Raw genomic sequence first — 24423 nt, 5'->3', positions numbered from 1 at the left:
TGGAATGAAAGGCACCATGTCCATCAGTCCTTCACTCATTCAGTAAGCAGTGTCTGACCACATCCTACATGCTCAGCACTATGCCAGCATTAGGGATGCAAAAATACTGTCTTTTCTTGGTAAATGTTATAAATAGCTGTAACAGAGGCAGCTGTAAAGCATTATGGGAATTTCCTATGCTTACAGAGGGCAGAGGAGAGTTCACAGAGATGCTTTCTGAGAGAAATCCTAAAAGAGTAGGGAAACATTCCACCACGTAGAGGTGGAAAAGAGATGTTTCAGGCAGGGAGAATAGCTTGAGCACATTAACACAGTGATGAACTACAACTGTAGTAATCTTGGTCTCTTCCCTTCTGAATGAAGTACTAATATATAGGGTGGCCAACTGTCCTGGTTTGTCCAGGACATAGGAGTTTTAGTACTAATCCCAGAAAAGTTCCAGGCAAACTGGAATGGGTCACCTTATTAGTGTATAACCATCAAATGTTAAGTCCCTCAAGTACAGGTAACGTGGGTCCTGACATAGTACAGCAGTTTTTTGTTTTTTTTTTTTTTAAAGATTTATTTATTTATTTGACAGAGAGATAGAGAGCACAAGTAGGCAGAGAGGCAGGCAGAGGGAGAGGGAGAAGCAGGCTCCCCGCGGAGCAGGGAGCCGGATGCGGGGCTCGATCCCAGGCCCCCGGGATCATGACCTGAGCCGAAGGCAGCCGATTAACCGACTGAGCCACCCAGGCGCCCCCATAGTATAGCAGTTTAAAGCATAAGCTTATAAAACAGACTGGGTCTTGAGTCCTGACTCTAGCATCCAACAGGTTAATCTTGGGCAAGTAAACCTGAGCCTCCATTTTGTCATCTGTAAATGGTAATCTGCTTCATTGGATTGTTTGGGAGGATTAAGTGATGGGTAAAAACACCACACAGGGGCGCCTGGGTGGCTCAGTTGGTTAAGCGACTGCCTTCGGCTCAGGTCATGATCCCAGGGTCCTGGGATCGAGTCCCGCATCGGGCTCCCTGCTCTGCGGGGAGCCTGCTTCTCCCTCTCCCCCTCCCCCTGCTTGTGTTCCCTCTCTCGCTGTGTCTCTGTCAAATAAATAAATAAAAATTAAAAAAAAAAAAAAAAACAGTACCAAGCACAAAACTGACATTCAATAAATGGCAGCTAATTATTACTCCTATTTATAGGATATGAAACATAAGTTGATCCAGATGATGCTGAGTGACTGGAATAAGGAAGTAAGACATGCAGCTGCCCAAGCTCTGGGGCGAATGAGCTTTGGGAAAGAGGTGTACAATACCATCAGGTAAAACCTAGTTAACATGAACTCAGTGAGACTTTTCTCTTAAGTGTTCAGGAAGCCTGGGATCCAGCCAGCCAGCATCTGTTGAGCTGCTTCGTATGCTCAGCATTGTACGGGGTCCCACTGCAGGATTATTTTTAAAATAAAACATTACCAGCCCTTATAGACACTAACAATGTGGCTAAGGAAAGAATCAGAGTGCCCATTAGGTGTTAGACACTGTTTTGGATGTTTCAGAGTTCGAAAGTACGACATGATTCTGATTATATAGGCAAGATACACAAATGCTTTGTAAGGTCAACTTTCACGGAGGATGGATTAGACTACACAGGCAGAGAGAAGGAAAGACATTCCAGGCTGGGAGCCGAATATAAATACAAAAATGAGGGTGGCACATGTGAGGACAGTGAAGAGAACTTGACTGTATGTAGCAAGAGGTACGTGAAAGTTTCCTTTATGGAACCATTCAACATCGTTTTGTACCCAGCATATGCTAGTAATAGGGGTTGAAATAAGTAAGACAGTTGAGGTCTGTCCCCAGTGAAACTTAACCTCATGGGCATAAGGCTGACTAGGAAAGGGTGGGAATGGATAATGGAGAGCCTACAGACATTGGATTTTATTTTGAGGGCATTAGTGGTGGGAATGCCAAAGTTTAAGGTGGGAAAATAAAAGCACTCATGCCTTCCAGAGTCAAGCTGAGTCAAGGAAATTTCCAGGAGCGTGTGGAAGCTCTCTCCCTGATTGGTGGGCTCAAGGTCCTGACTGTCAGGCTTCTCCCAAGCTTCCTGAGCTGCTTCTCTGATGATTTCATGGCAGTTCGGCGGGCAGCCTGTTTGGCAGCAGGCGCCCTGCAGATTCGCAATCAGATGGTGAGTCAAAGAAACACTTTCCCATCTTACCTAATTAACCTCTAGAGAGCATTACCCTGAGCTTCCCTTGTGCATACTACACTCACCATTCTGTGGACACACAGAATCAAACAAAGATTAGAACCAGGAAGGTGAGGGGGTAGACTGGCCACATCAATGAGTCAGTTAGAACCACATTTAGCTCCCAGGGAGCACAAGACTTAACTGTTCTCAGTTATGGGCTTTAGGATCAACTCCAGTGAATGGAGTTATAATCCCTAATTATTAGGGGAAAACCTGATTGGAGGTGTTCTAAAGAAGCCTGTATGACCACAGAACTCTGGGTTGAGGAAAATCAATCTAGACAGGAGATAATTCAGCTAATACACTATGTGTGCAGGCTAGTACTTCAGCTTCCAGCTCATTTGTCACTAGAATTGATAGAAGCCCATTTTTCAGTGATAGCACGTTTTAGAGATGAGAGGGGTCCCTGTCTCTGGTTCATTCTTGCTCTGATTCTCTCCACTCAACACTGCCCTTTTATTCATCCCAGGTCCTTGAATGCCTTTTGAATCTGATACAGAGGGATCCTTACTGGAAAATCAAGGCATTTGCCATTCAAGGTAGTATGGGAGTGGCCCCAGCTTCTCAACCTCAAATACCTTCTCACATGCTGGTATAAATCCCCAGACTCTCCCTAGGAAGGGGTAGAATGTAGGGGAAGAGATGGTTACACCTTCTCAGAAGTTCTTGCCTGAGTAATTGAAGGTTACTTTCTTCTTTCTAATGTTTCGTTCAGGATTCTGAATCTAGGTTTATGTCAAATCTGTTATGGCAAAGGGCTAAAAGGACAGTCCCTGCCAACAGATTTAGTACTAAGTTCTAAGTAGGTATCCGCTATTGGATACACTTGCTCTGGAGGCCTCAACTATAGGACCCTGTAAAAGACGATTCAAGACTGCTGCCGATTTAAAACCCTGACCTCAAACTTTCCTAGTTTCTTTTTAAGGATTTTTGGCATTCCTGCTCTCGTTGACCATCTCTGCTTTAGGTAAACCTGTTAAGTAATTGTGTCTCCTTTCCCCATTATCTTGCCTTGACTAGGCTGGTCTTCTGGGTTATCTGTCCCACATCTCATTCCCTACATAAATAAGGAAAGTAAAGTAGTGTATTCTCACATCCTAATGGGCAAGGATGGGATGGATCCTTCCTCCTCATCCCCACAGGAATCCTTTGGAGATGTCCTACTCTAACCCATCCCTAAAATTCTAATGATAATTGTCATCCAAAAGAGAAGATACTAACAAAATAGTTTAATGTTTGCAATACTTAATTTAGCAGGCAGCTGTCTATATATTATTACTGTTATTTGTTAATAAGGCCATTTCTGGATGTTAGGATACAGCCAACTCCATCTTAAGTGACAGTGGAACATGCTGCCCTCTAATCTCTGCAGCTTTGGGTCAGATTGGCCAAGTGAGTCCCCAGGTGACAGACCTCCTGCTCTGGGCCATCCATTATGAAGAGTCACCAGGTGTACGACTAGAAGCTTGCCGTAGCATCCTAGCCCTCAATCTTCAAGGGGACCGGGTCAGGGACACCTTCCTAGACGTGCTGCTCCTAGAGAACCATGAGGCTGTTCTAAAGTAAGCTCTAAACCTGAATCCTGCCACGACCTCTTGTACCACCAATTCTCCCATCCTTTTTAACAGAATATATCCCTGCCTTTCCAGGATGCCTAATGGCTGTAAGTGCAGGCTCACCTGCGCCATTCACCTGCCTACTTAAGTGGGTAACAGAAAAACTGGCCTAATTGAATGGAAAGTCAGGTTATGTAGTTCACATACCTGTTCTCCACCCCAGGTGGTTTTAAATGATTCATTTATTCAGCTAACATTTATCAAGTGCCTACTGTGATGACAGCCTTTAGAGTCAAAAAGACCAGAGTTTTTTGTTTTGTTTTTTTTTAAAGATTTTATTTATTTATTTGACAGAGAGACACAGCAAGAGAGGGAACACTAGCAGGGGGAGTGGGAGAGGGAGAAGCAGGCCTCCCGCTGAGCAGGGAGCCCGATGCGGGGCTCGATCCCAGGACCCTGAGATCATGACCTGAGCCGAAGGCAGACACTTAATGACTGAGCCACCCAGGTGCCCCAAAAAGACCAGAGTTTGAATCCCAGCTCAGGCATACACTAGCTATGTGAACATGGGTAGTTACTTAAACTTTCTGAGCTCATTTTTTCAGATATCAAATGCAGGTAATTGTCTGCCTTATGGGTCTGTGGTGATGATTAAAGAGATGACATGTTTAGTATACACCATGAAAGTGTTCAATAAATGGTACCATTAGTATCTTCAAATATATCATCTTAAAAACTATACAACATCTTTATAAGCTAAGCATCATACCATTTTTGCAGATAAAGCTTAGCAAAACTGCAGTTAGGATTGGGATTGGAATTTAGGATTCTTGATTGATCCTACTCCTCTATTGTCTACCTTATGCTTTTTTTTTTTAAGAATAAGAACAACCTGGGGCACCGGGGTGGCTCAGTCGGTTAAGTGTCTGCCTTTGGCTTAGGTCACGATCCCAGGGTACTGGGATCGAGCCCCACATTGGGCTCTCTGCTCAGTGAGGAAGGAGTCTGCTTCTCCCTCTGCCCTTCCCCCCCCCCTCCAGCTCTCTCTCAAAAATAAATAAAATCTTTAAAAAAAGGAAAGAAAAAAGAGTAAGAACAATCTGGGACACCTGGGTGGCTCAGTTAGTTAAGCATCTGATTCTTGATTTCAGCTCAGGGTGTGGAGCCTGCTTAGAATTCTCTCTCCCCCTCTGCCCTTCCCACCCCCAACTTCCTAAATTAAAAAAAAAAAAAAGGTAAGAATGATCTAAGAATAAGAAGTTCCTTTTATCTTTCAGGGAAATTCATCAGGCAATGAAGATACTCAACTTAGAAAATGAAGGAAACCAAGAAATGCTTCAGAAGATCAAGAACAGGGTAAGTTAAGTGCAAGCCATGTTTTCAAGAGAAAATTCAGGACTCTCAAGAGTTCCTTAGACCCTTTTCTCCATCACAGAAATACTTTCTACAACCACACAGGTACCATATTTTCTGAAGATACAAAACATTTATGCAAAAATCACATTATAAAATCCTAGTAAAGACAAAGTAAAAACAATAATCCTGTCAGCCTTATCAAGTAACCCTCAAAGTGGGTTATTATTTCTGAAATACTTGTTTTTCCTTCCCTTACCATTTTCTCCCCACCATCAACTAAACCCAAGTTGTTCTTTTTTATAAGTAGACCTAGAGAAGGAATGAGTGACTGGAGCTAGCCCCCTTGATTTTTTTCTTTTTAATTTTCCTTAATCCCTAAACTGGGGTTTTACCAAAGGAATGCTCTAGCTAAACAGGCGGTTCTAATTTTTCAAAGCTGTTAGATGAGATGAAGAAATAGAGGGACAGGGGCGCCTGGGTGGCTCAGTCGTTAAGCATCTGCCTTCGGCTCAGGTCATGATCCCAGGGTCCTGGGATCAAGTCCCACATCGGGCTCCCTGCTCAGCGGGAAGCCTGCTTCTCCCTCTCCCACTCCCCCTGCTTGTGTTCCTGTTCTCGCTGTCTCTGTCATATAAATAAATAAAATCTTAAAAAAAAAAAAAAAGAAATAGAGGGACAAAGACTTTAAAAATATAAGATTCTTTCTTCATATAATTCACAAAACCAGCTTCACACAAAGCAAGCATTTCTTAGCAGGTTCCTTTCATCATGCCCAAAAAGCTAAAGTAGATTTTTCATTAATGGGTGTAAAAAATGTCCAGCCAACATCAGAAGAATGCCGAGGGATTGTACAACCTAATACCAATTAAGCACAATGCAGTAAGTTACTTTATTAATGGTTTTTGATGATTTGCAGCCTAATACAGTTTTTTTCAACATCATTTCTTCTGATCTAGATTCAAATACTAAGCCAAAAGGACTTGCTGACAGAGAAAATATTCAAGATGGAGAGGGTCATAGGAAAAGTGAAGGAAGAAACAAAACGTGTTTACTTGCAACCCAAGGAGGGGCAAAAACCACTGAAACTCCATACTTTTCTACAAGAAACTTTTCAGGGTAGGTTTCCAAGGGGTGAGTCGTATGCCTCGACTCCTTTAACAAGCCTCTTCCGGGATCTGGACATTTGGGAAGTTTAATTTCTAGCCCTGTAGGATGAGTCAGGAAAGGCTGCTACCTTTCGTTTTTGGCCACCATCTTCTCAGTCCTTTTATTTTTTTCCTGCCCGCTCCCTGGCTTTTAATTTGCTATTTTGTCCCTTAAAAAAAAAAAAAAAAGAATGAGGTAGTTCTAATTTAACGGATTTGAAAGTTAGGTCAAAAAATGAGAGGTTAGGAAAACAAAACAAAAACTACTGTTATGTTTGATTATGCATCCAAACAAAGCCTTGTAAGTTTAACTTTTAATAGTAGTTACCTCTGGAAAGTGGGGTTGGAGAGAAAGCTATCACTTTATGTATATCCATGCTTTCCCAACTTAAAAAAAACTTCATAAAATTCTCAACCTTATATAACTGCACCTGTCAGTTATGGTGATAGGATCTTAAAGTTCCAGACAACCTAAATGAAGTGCAGACATCAAGCTATACCAAAATATACTTACAAAATCTGTGTGCCCAGGTGTAGCAGCAGCCTCAGCTCATTCAGGCCTACCAGCCACCACCCCAAACCCAGGTCTTCTGGCTCCAAGTCCCGTGCTCTCTCTGGTACACCAGGCTCTCTTCCACCAACCATGAGAACAGTCACTTGCCAGGTTTGGGGAAGATTCCTCCAACTGCCAGAAAAAAATGAGAGTGGAAAGTAACTTGAACACCAGCCTTCCTTTCCTTCATGGCCAGCTTGCTACAAGTTGGTTGACTGAGGCACAAGTAGGTGACATGCTGTCCTTTGGGAGCAATGCCAGCTACTGATGCAAGCAAGCACTGAACAAAAACATAATACACTCTTAACTTTTCCAATAGGATTGTGATGTTTGGGGTTCAAGTAGCATGATTAAAATAAATTACCCCCAAAGTTATATAATTGGCCCCAATCCTACAGCCACCCCAAGTTACCTTTCACCTCAACCATTACAGATTTTCCCTACCCCCCCCCAATTCCTTCAAACACGTCACATAATAATCTAGCCTTAAAAAAGAGAAACATTCTTTGGCACTTTAATAACTTTTCTAACATACAAACTCACAGTAACAAACAGGATACTGACCCCAACCCTCCCCCCAAACTGAGGAAAGAGAACTCAAATGAAGGATGCAAATCCCAAATAAAAACATCTGATGTCTCAAGCAGAACCACACAGCAAGTGCTACACAGTACACTGAAGCCTGGGGGTGATGATGAGGCTGGTGCTCTGAAATAATCAGGGATCAAAGTTACTTCTGCAGAAAGAGCTCCTTTTTCCACCTCCAACTTCTGCTTTTGCTTTTGTGCCTAGATGAAGTGGTGATTCCTAGAAAGCCATCTGAAATTTGTGACATTAAAGCAGTCATAAAGGTAAATGTAAGCAGTCATAAAGGTAAATGGTTCTCAAGGTAAGAACATGAGTCCCCCCACCCATCCCCCAGCCCCCTGCCAAAAAGGTGGTAATGGTAGTTAAGAGAATCACCACTGTCTTGCTTCCAGCAATCAACAAGAAACTAGTTCAGGTTAGAGGCATCTTGGTGAGCAGCAGCCCCTTGTCATATAACATGGTTGCCAAGGAAAGCTGGTCCTCCACAGTGTCACAGGGCAGGTCCCCTACTCTCACAAACTCTGGGTAGGAGCGCAGCAAGAGTTCCATGGCATCAGCTTGCTGAGGGTATATCTCCAAGCACTTGGGCTCTTCCAGATGATAAACACGGGAGTTCTCCACTGTATAATAGAGAAACAAATGGCCTCCCTCACCCACCAGCCGAGCTATCCCATCCTGCAGCATGTGCACTTCTGTTTCCGTTGTCAACTGGGCCCCCACGTTCACAGGTTCGCCAGCCTCCCAGCGAATTGGGAGCCCATAAACACTTAGTGCCCTCTCCCTATCAGTCAGCACAGGGGGCAGAGAATCGTGGATGAAGTCTTTGGCTCGCTGGTCAGCCACAGCATCGACAGGAGCAAAGTGTCCCAAGCGGGCAACCAGGACTCGCACCTTCTCCATAAAAGCCGTTCTTCGTGGATCCTTAGAATCCGAGTGCTGGGCCCCCATGTAATCCATGAAGTCTCGGGGGAGACCCCTTCGGAATTCCACATTTTCTTCCATTGCAGCCTGCACTGCCAGAGGCAGTACGGCCTCCAGGAAGTCGCCCCAGGTATTGCGCTGGTACGTGGACAAGGTGAGGTGCAGAGAGTGCACCCCATCCTGGCATTCGGCTTGGTGAATGAAGCCCCGAGGAAAATAGAGCAAATCTCCGGGTTCCAGCACGGTCTGCAGCACCGGCTCACCGAGGTCGTCCTGGCTGAAGTTGGGACTGGATGTCAGGGCCAGCTCCTCCGTCGGGACCCGGGGTCGGTACACGCGCCAGAGTTTCCTACCTTCCAGCTGCAGCACAAAAGCCTCGATGTCGTCGTAGTGGGGGGCAAAGCCCTGCGAATTGGGGGGCGTGAGGTAAATGTTGGAGCCTGCCATGCTTCCAAACTGCTCCTGGAGCACAGCCAAAAACTGCCACACGGTGGTCGAGAAGGCCTGCGGACAGAGGAGGCGCAGGGAGCAGCCGGCCTGGTACAGGGACCAGGCGGCGGCGGGCAGCGCGCGGCCGGGCGGGTTCAGGGTCTCACGCCGCCCGTTGACGTAGCGAGCGGCGTCCAGGTGCTGCCCGAACTGCACCTCCTCGTGGCGCAGCAGGGAGTCCAGGTCTGCGGTGGAGAAAAGCCCCTGGTAGTAGGCGTGGTCCTGCCGCCGCACCAGCACCGCCTCCCGCTCCCACAGGCGCCGGTAGAAATGGTCGGGCGGCATGGGCGAGATGAGCCACTCGAAGAGGCGCGCTGCCCGCCGCCGGCTGCTGGGGATGCGGTTCAGCTCGGCCAGGACGCGCTGCAGCGGGGAGTCCCAGGCCAGCTCCCCGCCCGTGCTGTCCACCTGCGGCCCCGACAGCGTGGCGGGAGCTACGGACAGAGGGGCGGCCGCCAAGTGCTGGGCATTGCATAGCAGGGCCGAGGTTTCTACCACGCGGGCCGGCGCGGCGGGCACCTCCACCAGGCGCGCGGGCGGCGCGGAAGCCGGCACCAGGCGGGCCGGCGGAGTCTGCGCCTCCACCAGGCGGGCCGGCGGGGTCTGCGCCTCCACCAGGGAGCGGGGTGTCTGGAGGGAGCGGGCCGCGGGGGAGGCCTCCAGCAGCTCTGCAGGCCCCAGGTGGCCATACGGCTCCCGCCGGGCCGCATCGGGGATGGCCGCCGCCCCACCAGGCAGCGGGTCCCCCGGATCGTCGACCGTCGACTCCACCCTCGAGTCCTCCGAGTCCTCGCTGGGCAGCGTCTGGGCCCTCAGTGCGGCCATGCGGGACGCCACGCTTCTCCTAAGCTGCCTTCGGATCTTCCTGGGCCTCAGGGGCAGGGCCAGGACCGACCCGCTGTGTGGCTGCGGCTGGCGCCGGCGTCTCAACCTCCCGCGCCTCAACAGCCCCGTGCTAGTCCGCAGCCCGTCCATGGCGGGAGCCCCTTCCGAGGCCGGCGGGGCTGGGTAGAAAAGGGATCTCGCGGGGAGCCGCAGCGAGGCACTCTGGGAAGGGGGCGCGGCCTCCAGCCGCCTCCCGGGTGGCCACGCCTGCCATTCTTCCCCCCGGAGCCTCACGCTCACCCGGCTGGCAGTACCCAGCTTCTCACAGAATAGCGGTGTCCCTGCTGAATTAGCAAGGGTTCCACATTTGCAGGGCAATTTAAAAACCAAGTTGCTGGGGACTCCGGGAGAAAGTTGTCTACTTAATTAACTCTTCATCTTTAATCTCTGTATATTGGGGTGTTCCCTAGGACGTCCTCATTTCTGAACAGCGTGTTCTTCCCCAACTTTGCACGGAAAAGCGCACAATTCCTATTTTCAAGGAATGTTCTTGGGCAAAGATCGAGATTCTTCGGGCAAAGTTCAAACCTTGGGTCCACCGGGTCTTCTTTCTCAGCAGATGACGTCACTGATTGACTCCCTAATTTCCTTCCTTCCTTTGACCAATACAAAAAATCTCAGTCTTTTGGGGTTGGGGGGAGCCCCTGGCTGGCTCAGAATGTAGAGCAGAGCGTGTGATCCTTGATCTGAGTTGTGAGTTCAAGCCCCACGTTGGGGGTGGAGCCTACCTTAAAAAAAAAAAAAAAGAATGCAAGGATATACAAAATCTGAGTCATTGCCCTCTATGATATGGGAATAAGTTATAAGAGTTTCTACTTGCGTTCTTGATATCTGCCTTTTCCACCCCATCTGGGGTTTTGTTTCCTTAGCTACGACTTCTCTCCTCAGAATCTTCGATCACACTTTCTCTGAATCTTAAATTGACCTCTTAAATCTGAGCCTCTCATTTAACAGGCACTATTAAATGTGGTAGGCATGAGGGTGCAATTGTTGAGAACAGCAAGGTCACTATTCTCTGTAAATACTGTTGCTTTGTACATGAAGATTGTGTCTTCATTTGAATCATTTGAGATAAATTTCCAGGAATGGAATTGCTGGGTCAAAGGGCAAGATAGCTTTTGTGATTGTTAATAGGTTTTACCAAACTCCCTTCAAAAGGGTTTACCAAATTGCCCTTCTGAAGTTTACAGTGTTGCAAGCAATTAGGAGTATGTTAGACTACATCTGTTTGATCCTTCCATCCTCTTCAGTCACACTTCTATCCAAACACTTGCCAAAGCTTTTATGTTTTAACCCTGTCCACGGGTCACATTCACCTTTTAAAATTTCTGACTGTAATATGGTCTAATACAGTTGTCCTCAACTGAGGCGATTTTGCCTCCCAGGAAACACTGGGGATGGGGCGGAATGTTAAAATATGCAGTGGGTAGAGGCCAGACATGCTGTTAAACACCTGCAGTGCAAAGGACACTCTCCCCCTCCAGATATTTATCTGATCCAGAATGTCATTAGTGCTGAGACCAAGAAACTTTGGTCTATTATAAGTTTCCCAACTGGTCTCTAACTTTGATTTCTCCCTATGCCAGTTTATAACACAGGTAGTGACAACAAAATTTTCTCAAGTTGTGGCCCCAGATTTACCATTACCTCTCTCAAAACCCATCTGATACTCCGTCGACCATTCCGAGCTCTGTAGCTAGGTTCTGAAGTCACGTAATGTTACAGCTTTATCAGTCACAGTTCCCCTAAGCTCTACTTCTAGAAGTTTAACTATTTGCTCTTCCTTGCCTGTATTTGCCATACCTTTCTTTACTCATGCTGTTTCCCCTAAATGCTGTCCTCCAAACGTCTTTTGTGAAAACCCTTATTAAAGCCCATTTCACATTCCATCTCCTCAAAGGCCCTCGCATCTCTAATCACAAGAGAACTTTGACCCTTTCACGTGAACTTAGCACCTTATGCCTTGTATTGGTATATTATGTACTTGTCATTTTCCTTCCTAAACTGTAAACTCTTTCAAGGATGGTGGGATTTCAAAGAAAGGACTGCTGTATGCCTTTTTCTCTTGAGTTTAGTATACTGCCTTTCATACAGGAGGTGCACAGGAAATGTTTGCGGGAAGCCGACCAACTAGAATTGATTCCTTCTCACTCATTATCTGTGGCATTAGCTGAGTCAAGTTACTCTCTTCGGTCTCAGTAATCTCATCTGTAAAATGGGAATAATAATTGAACCTACTTCTTTTTTTTTTTAAAGATTTTATTTATTTGACAGAGAGAGACAGCAAGAGAGGGAACACAAGCAGGGGGAGTGGGAGAGGGAGAAGCAGGCTCTCCGGGGAGCCAGATGCGGGGCTCCATCCCAGGACCCCAGGATCATGACCCAAGCTGAAGGTAGACGTTTAACGACTGAGCCACCCAGGCTCCCCTGAACCTACTTCTTCATTGAGTTGTTGTAAGGATAAAATAATGCATCTAAGGCACTTAGCACAGGGTCTGGTACAGAGCTAAACACTTAAAAAATGATAGCTATAGTAATAATAATTTATTATTATGGAGCAAAGCCCTGTAAGATGGCTTGTGTGTCCCTAGCCTGGTTTGGGGTGTGGGGATGTGGAGATTAAGATTATTTTTGCATATGTTCTGTAGAAGTTTAAGTAAATCATATCAGACAAGTCCATTGTGTGAGGAACAGACCAGGAATCGAAGTATGAGCTAGGGTGGGCTGGGGGGAGCAGTATGAGCTGATACCAAATGATAGTCTCCCAATTCCTGTGCCCTAGTTTAGGGCTGCAGTGTCTAGAAAGGACAGCAGGAGGGGGAGCCCTCTTCCTAACTGACACACAGGCTGTGTGTGCTGGCAAGGCCGTAATATCAGATCCCTTGGGGAAATGTTGAAGAGGGCAGGTCTGGTTTGTCAGTGGGAGCTTTAATTGCCTTTGAGGGAGTGGTTTTCAATACACATCCTGCAGTGAACTAGGGGGATGAGCTGTGCTCCTCTGCTCACAAAGCTGGGGTATAAACTCAGCTAGAAGAGGGCTGTGAATGTATCTTTTCTACATCCTGTACAAACATCTCCTCCTCCCAGTCCTTCCCGTGACCTCATCTTTTTCTTTTCTCAACATTTTGTGATTTCCTCAAAGAATGTTGTTGCTGTCTGTCTTTGAGATTCCCTTGTGACTGAGAGGCATCTTTTGGAGCCTGACTTATTTTAAATTTCATCACTTTTCCTGTGGTGCTACTTAGTTCTCACTCTAAGAGCAGATTTTAATAACCATCTTCAGAAATACAATTGAATGACATGGAGTAATGTTCTTAATGTATCACTGGGTGGGGAAATAAAAGACAAAATAAGTGTTGTAGTAGGATCCCATTCGGGGGACATTTACGTATGTGTAATGTGTATGTGTATACCTGTCTATCCATACATACATCCATACTGTTAAAAAACAAAATTTGAATACATTTGAAGATCTAATTGGCTTTATTCAACAATTTATGAATCAGGCAGCATCCCATCTAGCAAGTAGCAAGGAACTCCAAGTTGTACAAAATGGCAGGTTTCTTGCTGGCAGAAAGAGGGTGGGACAAAGAAGTTAAAAGAGTGGATTATTTCAGGTAAGGTTACCTTCCCTTAGGGGAAGGCAAGGGGTCTTATCATGCAGTTTACCTCACTAGTGCAGATCTGGAAATTCCAAAGTAATTGGTATAAAATTCCACTGCTGGGAATGGCTAGAAGTACAATTAGGTTAGGTGTTGAGGCTTGGTGGGGTTTAGCAAAAGTGACTCCACTGGGGCCTGTTGTTTCTTTCTAAGAATACATATTACTCAAGAAAGTTGGGGAGTCTTTACGCCACAATATTTAACAGCGATTATCTTTGGATGGTGGGATTCAGGTGACTTTTATTTTCTTCTTCTTTACTTGTTTGTATGTTCTGGGTTTTCTACATAAAACATACATCATTACTGAAACCCAAGTTTGGCTGCCCATCACTCAAAAGGCCAATATTCAAGAGACAAGTTTTTTGGAAAGGAGTGTGAGCTTTATTCCGGAGGCTGGCCACCTGAATAGGCCAACTCCCAGGCTTTTGCCTGGCCCAAGATTTTTAAAGGGGTTTAATCAGTTAACAGAGTGCAGTGGTCTGTGACATATCTTGAATATAGGTGCGACGATGCCAGCTACAGAGTTATTTTGGTACTCGGAGGTTGTGCAAGAAGTTCTGGTTCCAAGGCACCTGGGTGGCTCAGTAGGTTAAGAGTCCAACTCTTGATTTTGGCTCAGGTCATGATCTCAGGGTCGTAAGATGGAGCCCTGCATCAGGCTTCACGCTCAGTGGGGAGTCTGCTTGAGATTCTCTCTCTCTCCCTCTCCCTCTGCCTGCGCCCCCCCCCCCCGCCCCACGCTCACACTCTCTCTCAAATAAATCAATCTTAAAATAAATAAATAAATAAATAAAATAAGTAAGTAAGTAAATTCTGGTTCCTTGGTGCCCGGGGGTTATGCAAGAGTAAATACTCTGTTCTTTCTGCAAAGGAGGGCAAGTTCTACAGATGCGCAAAGGGAGGCCAGTGAAGTCATTTTGTGTGACCTTAAAAATGAAAAACATTTTGCTAAAAGATTGCTGGGCTAATCAGAAAGCTAAGGGGGCTTCAGACTTGCTGGCCTCTGTGGTGGCCTGGGAACGTTGTGGTCCTTTATTCCCCAAGGCCAGTGGCCTGCAAATCTCAAAGAAAGTAAATTATTCTTTTTCTTTTTTAAGATTTTATTTATTTATTTGACAGAGAGAGATAGTAGGAGAGGGAACACAAGCAGAGGGAGTGAGAGAGGGAGAAGCAGGCTCCCCGATGAGCAGGGAGCCGATGCGGGGCTCAATCCCAGGATCCTGGGATCATGACCTGAGCTGAAGGCAGACTCTTAATTGGCTGAGCCACCCAGGCGCCCTGAAAGTAAATTAGTTCTGTTACAGATGAAGAGCCTTAAGTCAGCAAGCAAGGAGTGTGTTAACTTGAAGCAAGTTAACCCTTCAGACCAGCTGGAGTGCTGTGACAAATCACTTGTGTGATTAAAAAATACAGTGTTTTCAGGTGCCTGGATGGCTCAGTTGTTAAGTGTCTGCCCTTGGCTTGGGTCATGACCTCAGGGTCCTGTGATCGAGTTCTTCACTGGACTTCTTGCTCAGCGGAGAGTCTGTTTCTCCCTCTGCCCATTTCCCCTGCTTGTGTGCGTGCTCTCTCTCTCTCTCTCACTCTCTCTTTCTCTGACAAATAAATAAATAAAACCTAAAAAAAAAAAACTGGTTTAAAAAAAATACAGTGCTTTCTAAGCAACAAACTTCACGTTCCCAAACTCATTTCATATTTTGTGATCTCGAATCATTGCCTGCCTTGCTCTTCTGGTTTTTTTGAATCAGTAGAATTCCCCTTTAAATAAATCAAAGGAACCTGACATTAAGATTATAGAAGTTAATAATTGTTCATCAGAGAAGCTACTATAGAAAACAAGTTGAATAAAGCCAACTCCATGTTTAAGCTTACATAGAATGATCTGAAGCCTCTCAGGAAAATGCCCCAAATTATCTCCCCTGCCAAAACCCATTGTTAGATAGTTATCCCTTTGGATTGGTCATTGACTTTTTTACTCATTCTTTATTTAAAATTCAAATACATTGGGAGGGTATATGAGTTTGCTAGGGCTGTCATAACAAAATACTACAGACTTGATGGCTTAAACAAAAGAAATTTCTTTTCTCACAGTTCTGGAGACCGGAAGTCTGAGACTGGGGTATTGGCAGAGCTGGTTTCTGAGAGCTGGCCCCTTGTCTTGGCGGAAGGCTGTCTTCTCCCTGTTTTCACGTGGTCTTTCCTCTGTACAAATCTGTGTCCAAATTTCCTTCTTTTAGTTCATATTGGATTAGGGTCCACTTTAAATGACCTCATTTTAACTTAATTACCCCTCTAAAGACTATCTCCAAATATCACATTCTGAGATACTAGGGGTTAGGACTTCAATATACGAATTTGGGAGGGAGGGGACACACTTGAGCCCATAATCACACCAGCTTCCTGGGTCTGAGGACCCAGAGGGGGTCCTCAGCACCAACCAAGAGGGTCCTTGGCTTCACGCAGGACAGAAATCAAATGTGAGTGGACAGGAAGTGAGAGCAGAGTTTACTGAAGACAGAGAGTGCAGATGCAGACAGAGTGTCTGGGAGATTCAGAAAGGAGAGTAAGTCTCGTCTTTGCTTGGGGTCTGGAGTTTTTATTGAGGACGGTAGTCTGGTGTACGAGTCCTCTCCGGCATCCAGGAACTAGTCAAAACAAGGATGAGTGCTCAGATGTCCTCCATAAGTCACTCATGCCCCGGAGTCAGGGGTCTTGGCATCAGGAGTCAGTGGTGTCTGGAGCCCGTGGTCTTGAAAAACGTACATGACCACCCCACCCGGTCAGTCCTTAGATACTATTGTGCTGGGAGACTCCAAAGAAATCATAAGCTCCTTGACCTTACAAGGAGGACATACATTTGTACTAGAAGCCATGATGCAGGGCAGGAGTACAGGTCCTAGTGAGAAGACAAGCAGGGAAAGGAGCAAAAACAAACAAACAAACAAACAAAAAACAAAACAAAAAAAAAACCCAAACAGCTTTTTTTCATGGGGTCCCTTCAGTTTCCCTATCTCAATAACAGAGGGGTGTTGTATTGAAAAACCATTTTCCCCTCTTGTATAAGGAAAAACCCAGTTCTTTCCTCCTCCCGTGTCTTTCTTATGTGTCTCCTTTACCCTTCGCCTACAGAACATTCACAACACTTCATTTCTGACACTCTGGTCACCAAATACATGAGGGTTTTCCCCCCACCACAAGCAGTTCTCTGCAACACCAGCTGGGTTCGAACACTATCTACCTGGAGGAATTCGAACACTATCTACCTGGAGATAGCATCTGATTCCACAGGTTAAGGGCTCAGGCCCACAAGACTGTTCCCACCCTACTTCAGACGCCAATTACAAGTACTGGGTCCCCAGGTTACCCTCAACTTCTGTCCAATTTGACTACAAAACAAACGGGGTTGTGAGGTTCCCACAGCCCCCGCCTCAGGTTCTATTAATTTCTGAGGGTGGCTCACAAAACTTGGAAACACTTACATTGACCAGTTTATTAAGGATATGATAAGGGAGGGCGCCTGGGTGGCTCAGTTGGTTGAGTGACTGCCTTCGGCTCAGGTCATGATCCTGGAGTCCCGGGATCGAGTCCCTCATCGGGCTCCCTGCTCAGCACGGAGTCTGCTTCTCCCTCTGGCCCTCCCCCCTCTCATGTGCTCTCTCTCAAATAAATAAATAAAATCTTAAAAAAAAAAAAAAAAGGATATGATAAGGGAGACAGATGAACAGCCAGACCAAGAGCTACATAGGGGGAGGTCTGGGAGGGTCCTGACAGCAGGAGCTTCTGTCCCTGTGGAGTTGGGGTATGTCACACTCCTGGTGTGGATGTTTCACCAACCAGAAACTCTCTGGGCTCCATACTATTGGTATTTTTATGGAGGCTTCCTTACACAGGCATGATTAATTATTAACTTGGTTTCTAGCTCCTTTCCCCTCTCTAAAGGATGAGGGGTGGGCAGAAAATCCCAAGCGTCTAATCATGGCTTGGTCTTTCTGGTGACCAACCCCAACCCAGAAGCCAGTCTACGGTTGCCTCAATAGACCAAAAGATGCTCCACGTGCTCTTATCACTTAAGAATTTATGAAGGTTTTTTTTTTAAGTTTTTATTTATTTATTTGACAGAGAGATACATAGCGAGAGAGGGAACACAAGCAGGGGGAGTGGGAGAGGGAGAAGCAGGCCTCTAGCTGAGCAGGGAGCCTGATGCAGGGCTCAATCCCAGGACCCCGGGATCATGACCTGAGCCGAAGGCAGATGCTTAATGACTGAGCCACCCAGGTGCCCCAATCTACAAAGGTTTTAAGATCCCTCTGTCTGGGGAGGGGTCAAAGACAAATATTAGAACAAGAAGTGCTCTTAGTGTTCTTGTTATTAGGAAATTATGAGGGTTTCAGTACTCTGAAATGGGTGGTGGGAGAAACCAATATATATTTTTTCTATTATCTCACAAGTGGTATGTACTGAATCACAGTTCCTTTAAGTACTTTTCCTTCGTGAAGGAAGGATAATATAAGAGGTTGTTGAAAGGGGAATAGGAAAAAAAGTGAAATAAAAGGAAAAAAAAGAAAACAAATGTCCAGGGCCATGGTTCTCCACCCAGTGATTTTGCCCCCAGGGGACATTTGGCGTTGTCTAGAGACACTTTTTTGGTTGTCACAACAGGGGGGTTGTTGCTGACATATAACTGGTAGAGGCTAGAGATGCTAACAAACATTCTACAATGTACAGTACAGCCCTACAACAAAGACTGAAGACCAAATGTCTATGATATCAAGATTGAGAAACCCTAGGATAAACTTTGGGATGATTGCATCAGTATAAAAATTTGAATGTCTTTAAACCCAGTAATTGTACTTTTAGGAATCTGTCTCTTGAAATATTCACCCATGTGCGCCTGGCTGGCTCAGTCGGTAGAGCATGCAACTCTTGATCTTGGGGTTGTAAGTTCAAGCCCCACAATGGGTGGAGGGATTACTTAAAAATAAAATATTTAGGGGCGCCTGGGTGGCTCAGTCGGTTAAGAGTCTGTCTTTGGCTCAGGTCATGATCCCGGGGTGCTGGGATGGAGCCCCGCGTCAGGCTCCCTGCTCAGCGGAACTTCTGCTTCTCCCTCTCCCTCTGACTCTCCCCCACTGCTAGTACTCTCGCATGCTCTCTCTCAAATAAATAAATAAATTTTAAAAAAGAAAATCTTTAAAAAATAAAAAAGAAAATATTCACCCATGTGTACAAAGATACACAGGTGTTCATTGCTTATAATTTCAAAATTGGAAATGATTCAAATGCCTATTAATTGGTAATTGTTAAAAAGAATGACAAGGAAGATGTTTAAAATATATTGTAAATTGAGGGGCCCCTGGGTGGCTCAGTTGGTTAAGTTCCGAACTCTTGATTTCAGCTCAAGTCATGATCTCAGAGTTGTGAGATTGAGCTCCACACTGGGTATGGAGCCTGCTTAAGATTCTCTTTCTCCCTCTCTCCACCTAAAAAAAAAAGTATATATAATAAATTGAAAAATCAAATTGCAGAACAATATATATGTTGTCTTATTTTTTGTTAAAAAAACATAACTCATGGGGCACCTGGGTGGCTCGGTTGGTTAAGCGTCTGCCGTTGGCTCAGGTCATGATCCCGGGGTCCTGGGATCAAGTCCTGCATCAGGCTCTTTGCTCAGCGGGGAGTCTGCTTCTCCCTTTGCCTGCTGCTCCCCCTGCTTATCTGCTCGCTCGTTCTGTCAAATAAATAAATAAAAATCTTTAAAAAACCACAACTCATATACATTTATATATTATATATACATATATATAGTTTATTTTTTATTTACTTATTTTTTGAAAAATCCTTTAATTTTATGTAATCTCTACACTCAATGTGGGCTTGAATTTACAACCCTGAGATCAAGAGTCACATGCTCGGGGCGCCTGGGTGGCTCAGTCGTTAAGCGTCTGCCTTTGGCTCAGGTCACGATCCCAGAGTCCTGGGATCGAGGCCCACATCGGTCTCCCTGCTCAGCCGGGAGCCTGCTTCTCCCTCTCCCACTCCCCCTGCTTGTGTTCCCTCTCTAGCTGTCTCTCTCTCTGTGTCAAACAAACAAACAAACAAACAAACAAACAAATAAATAGAGTCACATGCTCTGCAGACTGAGCCAGCCAGGCACCCTAGTTTCTTTAAAAACATATATGTTGTGTGCATATGTATGTGTATCTGCACAGCTGAATATCTGGAAAGATAAATACCAAACTGAAGACAGACGTTGCCTCTGGGAATGGGATTATTGGCAATAGAAGAACTTTCATGTTTAATTCATCTATTTCTGATTTATTTTGCTTAAGGCCTCAAGGACTAGGCCTTTGCTTTGGCAAATGTGAGACAGATTACAGTCTAGCTTTGAGACTACTGATTTACTAATTTGTAAGACTTGGGGCGCCTGGGTGGCTCAGTCGTTAAGCGTCTGCCTTGGGCTCAGGTCATGATCCCAGGGTCCTGGGATCGAGCCCCGCATCGGGCTCCCTGCTCGGCGGGAGGCCTGCTTCTCCCTCTCCCACTCCCCCTGCTTGTGTTCCCTCTCTCGCTGTATCTCTCTCTGTCAAATAAATAAAAATATTAAAAAAAAAAAAAGACTAATTCACCCAATTAATATAAATCAGGGGTCAACAAATTGTGGCCCTCTGACCAAATCCAGCCTGTGTCCTGTTTTTTTATACACTCTGTGGACTGGAATGATTTTTATATTTTTGAATGGTTGAAAAATCAGAAGGAGAATAATATTTTGTGACATAAAATGTATACAAAACTCAAATGGCAGTGCCCACAAGTAAACCTATATTGGAACACAGCCACACTCATTCATTACAAACTGCCTGTGGCTACTTTTATGCTACAACAGCAGAGTTGAGTGGTTTTGAGACAGACCATCTGCCCCTCAAAACCTAAGATATTTATTATCTGGCCCTTTATAGTAAAAGCCCACTAAGTCCTGATACAAATCATGAAAAATGCTGTCTAGAATGTTGAACTTCCAACTCTTTTGCTTACGTACCCTCTAAAAGAACTGTGAAAAGCTTTGTCGTCTTTTTAACGTTTTAAATTGACATCCAAAGTATTTTCATTTTGGGACATGTGGCTGGCTCAGTCAGTAGAACACGTGACTCTTGATATCGGGGTGATGAGTTCAAGCCCCATATTGGGTGTAGAGATTACTTAAAAAAAATTTTTATTTTTTTTTAAAGATTTTATTTATTTATTCATAAGAGACAGAGAGAGAGGCAGAGGGAGAAGCAGGCTCCCTGCTGAGCAGGGAGCCCGATGTGGGACTTGATCCCAGGACCCTGGGATCATGACCTGAGCCGAAGGCAGCCGCTTAACCATCTGAGCCACCCAGGCACCCGAGATTACTTAAAAATTTTTAAAAAAATCTTTAAAAAAAGTGTTTTCATTTTAAGTTTAAATAGATGCAAAGGATCTAATTTATTCTAGCATTTACATGTTGCTGTTTTATTATTTAAGAGAGGTGTGCACGAGTGGGGGAGGTGCGAAGGGAGAGAGAGAGCGAGAATCTCAAGCAGACTCTGCTCACGGGGGAGCCCAACAATGTGTGAGGGTCCTTTTTTCTCCACAGAGGACATCCCTTTTATTAGCCCATGGAGTAATGCAGAAAACTTGATTCATATTAGAACAACCTAGACTCCTGAGGATGCTGTAACCTAGGTACAAGCTCAGCCCTGGCCAGCACTACATTGGTTTATGGGGTTGAGATAGAGCAGTGCTCTGTCCCCTGGGACTGTTCACCCTGAGTGAATCCACCTTCTCAGCATGTCCCTGGAATAGGTCTCTTTAGTCACAGATACAAGGGCGTCCCATCACTGCTGCTACTTCTGCATAATAGTAAAGACATTAAAAATGCAGGCTAACCCCAAAGGTCATGCAGATGCCCAAGCCTTCTTGGGAGGGAAATTCAGGCATATTTGCCACGTTAGGCTTCTGACGGGGGTCAAAGAAGGACAGGTCTTGAAGTCCTAAATTCTACTTTCTTATTTATTGTACTAATTCATAGAGCTATTCTGATAAACCGTGGCTGAAGAGGCTTTCTCTTTGGGTCTACCTTTTACATGAGACCATGTGTTCGGCATAGGCACTCATGTATTAATATTTCTCTGCAGCCTGTGAGGCCCCGCACACCAAATCCCTGGTCACAGAGTCCAGTCCTGGACCTACACACAAGAAGCAGAGGTCAATTGTCATCTGTGAAAGATCTGCGCACTGCCCGGGAAAAAAGGATTATGGTGGGACCATTTGGATCTGACAACCCGGATCTCTAGCTGGGTAAATACTCAGAGAGAAATGTTTTCCAGGGTCATGTCCTCTTCCCCTGAAAGGAAAAGTGATCATTTCTAGCATGAGCCTTTCTCTTACTCCAAGACAGACAGCAGTGGACCCATTCTGCCTTTTTAATTGATCTTGTACAGTCTTTTTGTCATTATGTTTATAAAGAAAAATCTAACAGTAGTCCTGGTTTTTTAATGTGCACCATTTACACAGAGGGTTAAAGAAAATTGACATCACATTAGGTGATTGAACCTATTTTTCCATACTCTAGAAAGGTTATATACTAATTATAGGTCAGAGCTCCAAATTTTACTAGAGTACAAATATTAAAAGACCCATCATCCTTTGCAAGCTGTATGAAGAGCCCTCTGAAACCCAAACTAGAATACCATTTGTCTAGGAAAGGGACAGCTTAGGTGATTTTTTTTTTTTTAATCTACAATTCTAGTCTTGTTCTAGAGCAAGTTCTTTACAAGAGTGTTACAAGAAGACCAGGCTGGCACGATCATTCTCCCTCGCACCACATAGGTGGGTATGAACACTCTGAGATCCCTTGGAAGCATCACTGAAGTTTCACAATGCTGACTGACAATTCTCAGCAACCTCAACATACCCTCACGCTTTCAAGATTTAGACATGATGGAAGAGGTGCAGACTGTATATGTATCACTGGATGGCATTCTATCAGAGCATACTGATGTAGGCGGGCCAGGGCAAGGACCCAGAGGGGTCCTGCAGGACCAACCAAGAGGGTCCTTGGCTTCACGCAGGATAGAAATCAAACTTGAGCCAGCAAGAAGTGAGAGCAGAATTTATTGAAGGCATAGAGAGAGCAGATACCGATGGAGCATTTGGGAGACTCCAGAAGGGAAAGGAGCATGAGTCTTGTCTTTGCTCGGGGTCTGGAGTTTTTACTGAGGATGGTAGTTTCATCTACGTGTCCTTTCTGGCATCCAGGAACTGGTCAAAACAAGGATGAGTGCTCAGATGTCCTCCATAAGTCACTCATGCCCTGGAGTCAGGGGTGTCTGGAGCCCGTGGTCTTGAAAAACGTACATGACCACCCCACCCGGTCAGTCCTTAGATACTATTGTGCTGGGAGACTCCAAAGAAATCATAAGCTCCTTGACCTTACAAGGAGGACATACATTTGTACTAGAAGCCATGATGCAAGGGCAGGAGTACAGGTCCTAGTGAGAAGACAAGCAGGAAAAGGAGCAAAGAATAAAACCAGCTCTTTTTTCATGGGGTCCCTTCAAGTTCCTTGTCTCAACACAATACCAAAAAAAAAAAAAAAAAATCACTATGGGAGAGGAGAGACCCAGTATTCAAAGTAGTGTGACTCCAGCTTTCTTTCTTAAAAATTGATTGTTATTTATGCCTTAAAGAGCTTTGGGAAATTTAGAGATGAAAATACAGGCAATGTGAATCGCTCCTTTTTTCTTGCCCTAATCACATCCCCTCTTCCGGCGGCACTGTCATCACCAGCAATATAAAAAGCAATAATTTCCACTATGAATGCCTCGCAGTTATGGGACACAGGGGAAAAAAGGACTTTGGGGGAGTATCAGTTCACTGCATAACAGAAAATCTTTCCTTTTCCTGACCCGCATAACCCATGTTTTTATTTATTAGTTTACACATTCCATCCAAGTGAAACAGGAATCCAAAAAGCACCATCGTGTATATGGAGGTTATTTCCACATCTATTCAACCAGAGGATTCTGGGATCTGGCTACCAAGAGGCATTTGAGACAATAAAGAATTCTGTTCGCGTACTTTCTCAGCCCCTCTAGCTTTGACTTTGTCATTTCCTCGTGAAAGGCCTTTATTGTGAGCTTTGCATTGCTGGCAAGAACAAGAGAGCCCAACTGAACTCTTCAGTCAGTCAGCAAGGCCAAACAGAGGGTCTCTTAGAAGGTCTGAACTGTGGGAGATGTAGCAGCCGCCAAAGAAATGGCCCTTGTGCTCGAGGGGTTTACAAGGGTTCTATAAGGCATACATATAAGGATCTTTCACAGACAATATGCTCAATCTAGTAGGAAGTGTGTGGCACCCAGCGGATGTGCTGTAGGAGTCGGGGTGGGGGTGGGAGGTGCAGGAGTAGTCATGGAGACCCAGGAACTCGCTTGGCTCTCAGACCGAGCACAGGACTCGGAACGTACCGAGGAGAGGAGGGAAGACCTTCCAGGTGAGCGGAAGGACAGGCGAAAAGGCTGGAGAAGGAGTGAGCTTGGTAGGGGCCCATGACAGCTCCTTTTTCCTCTCCTGTTTCTGAATTGGTTTACTTGGTACTTTGCAATAAAGAAGCTGGACATCCATTCTCCTTACCCTCCTGCTTTTGCTAATCTGTTCATATGAACAAAATATTATAATGATAAAATACTCCAGGAGTGTCACATTCCTTTATAAAGACCCTCACCTGTTCCTCCCCACTGAGACATCTGTAGCACACTCTCTTCTCAGTTATCTCCTTTTCCTTGTTCCTCTTTTCATCTTTCCTCTCCCTTTCTTCTGCCACAACATTCATTAACTCCACTGGTTGATTAAACAAGTGACAGCTTCCTATCCTGTCCCAAAAAGAAGCTTCTGGGGGCGCCTGGGTGGCTCAGTTGGTTAAGTGTCTGCTTTCAGCAAGGGTCATGATCTCAGGGTCCTGGGATGGAACCCCCCCCCCTTGTAGGGGGCTCCCTGCTCAGTGGAGTCTGCT

At 45.3% G+C, this 24423-nt stretch overlaps 2 protein-coding genes across 16 annotated transcripts in view; one reads left to right on the top strand and one right to left on the bottom strand.

The window, feature by feature from the left end:
• The window catches only part of RIOX1 (ribosomal oxygenase 1), a 33419-nt gene extending 23474 nt beyond the window's left edge, over window positions 1-9945 (bottom strand). For 12 of the 15 annotated variants that reach the window (XR_010405254.1, XR_010405256.1, XR_010405253.1 and 9 more), the window contains exons 1-2: window positions 8092-9945; window positions 6808-6978 (exon numbers count right to left, since the gene is read on the bottom strand). Coding sequence is in view for 4 of the 15 variants with exons in the window: in XM_064571313.1 (XP_064427383.1) it covers window positions 6844-6978; window positions 8092-9819 (1863 nt within the window). In the remaining 11 variants the exon portion in view is untranslated. Of the gene's footprint in view, window positions 1-6013; window positions 6464-6807; window positions 6979-7809 lie in introns of those variants that run through there. The other 3 variants (XR_010405252.1, XM_045901169.3, XM_045901167.3) reach the window with 3 other exon arrangements.
• HEATR4 (HEAT repeat containing 4) overlaps window positions 1-23809 on the top strand; it is a 39719-nt gene extending 15910 nt beyond the window's left edge. The window contains exons 9-17 of the mRNA XM_064571311.1: window positions 1186-1304; window positions 1993-2173; window positions 2706-2775; window positions 3609-3798; window positions 5070-5148; window positions 6105-6264; window positions 7639-7697; window positions 21548-21710; window positions 22162-23809. Of these exons, the coding sequence (XP_064427381.1) occupies window positions 1186-1304; window positions 1993-2173; window positions 2706-2775; window positions 3609-3798; window positions 5070-5148; window positions 6105-6264; window positions 7639-7697; window positions 21548-21706 (1017 nt within the window). The 3' untranslated portion in view covers window positions 21707-21710; window positions 22162-23809. The remainder of the gene's footprint in view (window positions 1-1185; window positions 1305-1992; window positions 2174-2705; window positions 2776-3608; window positions 3799-5069; window positions 5149-6104; window positions 6265-7638; window positions 7698-21547; window positions 21711-22161) is intronic.
• The last annotated feature ends 614 nt before the right edge of the window (window positions 23810-24423 follow it).

The sequence above is a fragment of the Mirounga angustirostris genome, unplaced genomic scaffold (genome assembly GCF_029215605.1).
Source record: "Mirounga angustirostris isolate CCGP_5_RB_7025 unplaced genomic scaffold, mMirAng1.0.hap1 SCAF_9, whole genome shotgun sequence".
NCBI classification, from domain to species: Eukaryota; Metazoa; Chordata; class Mammalia; order Carnivora; family Phocidae; genus Mirounga; species Mirounga angustirostris.
This window is presented reverse-complemented; position numbering and strand designations above follow the sequence as displayed.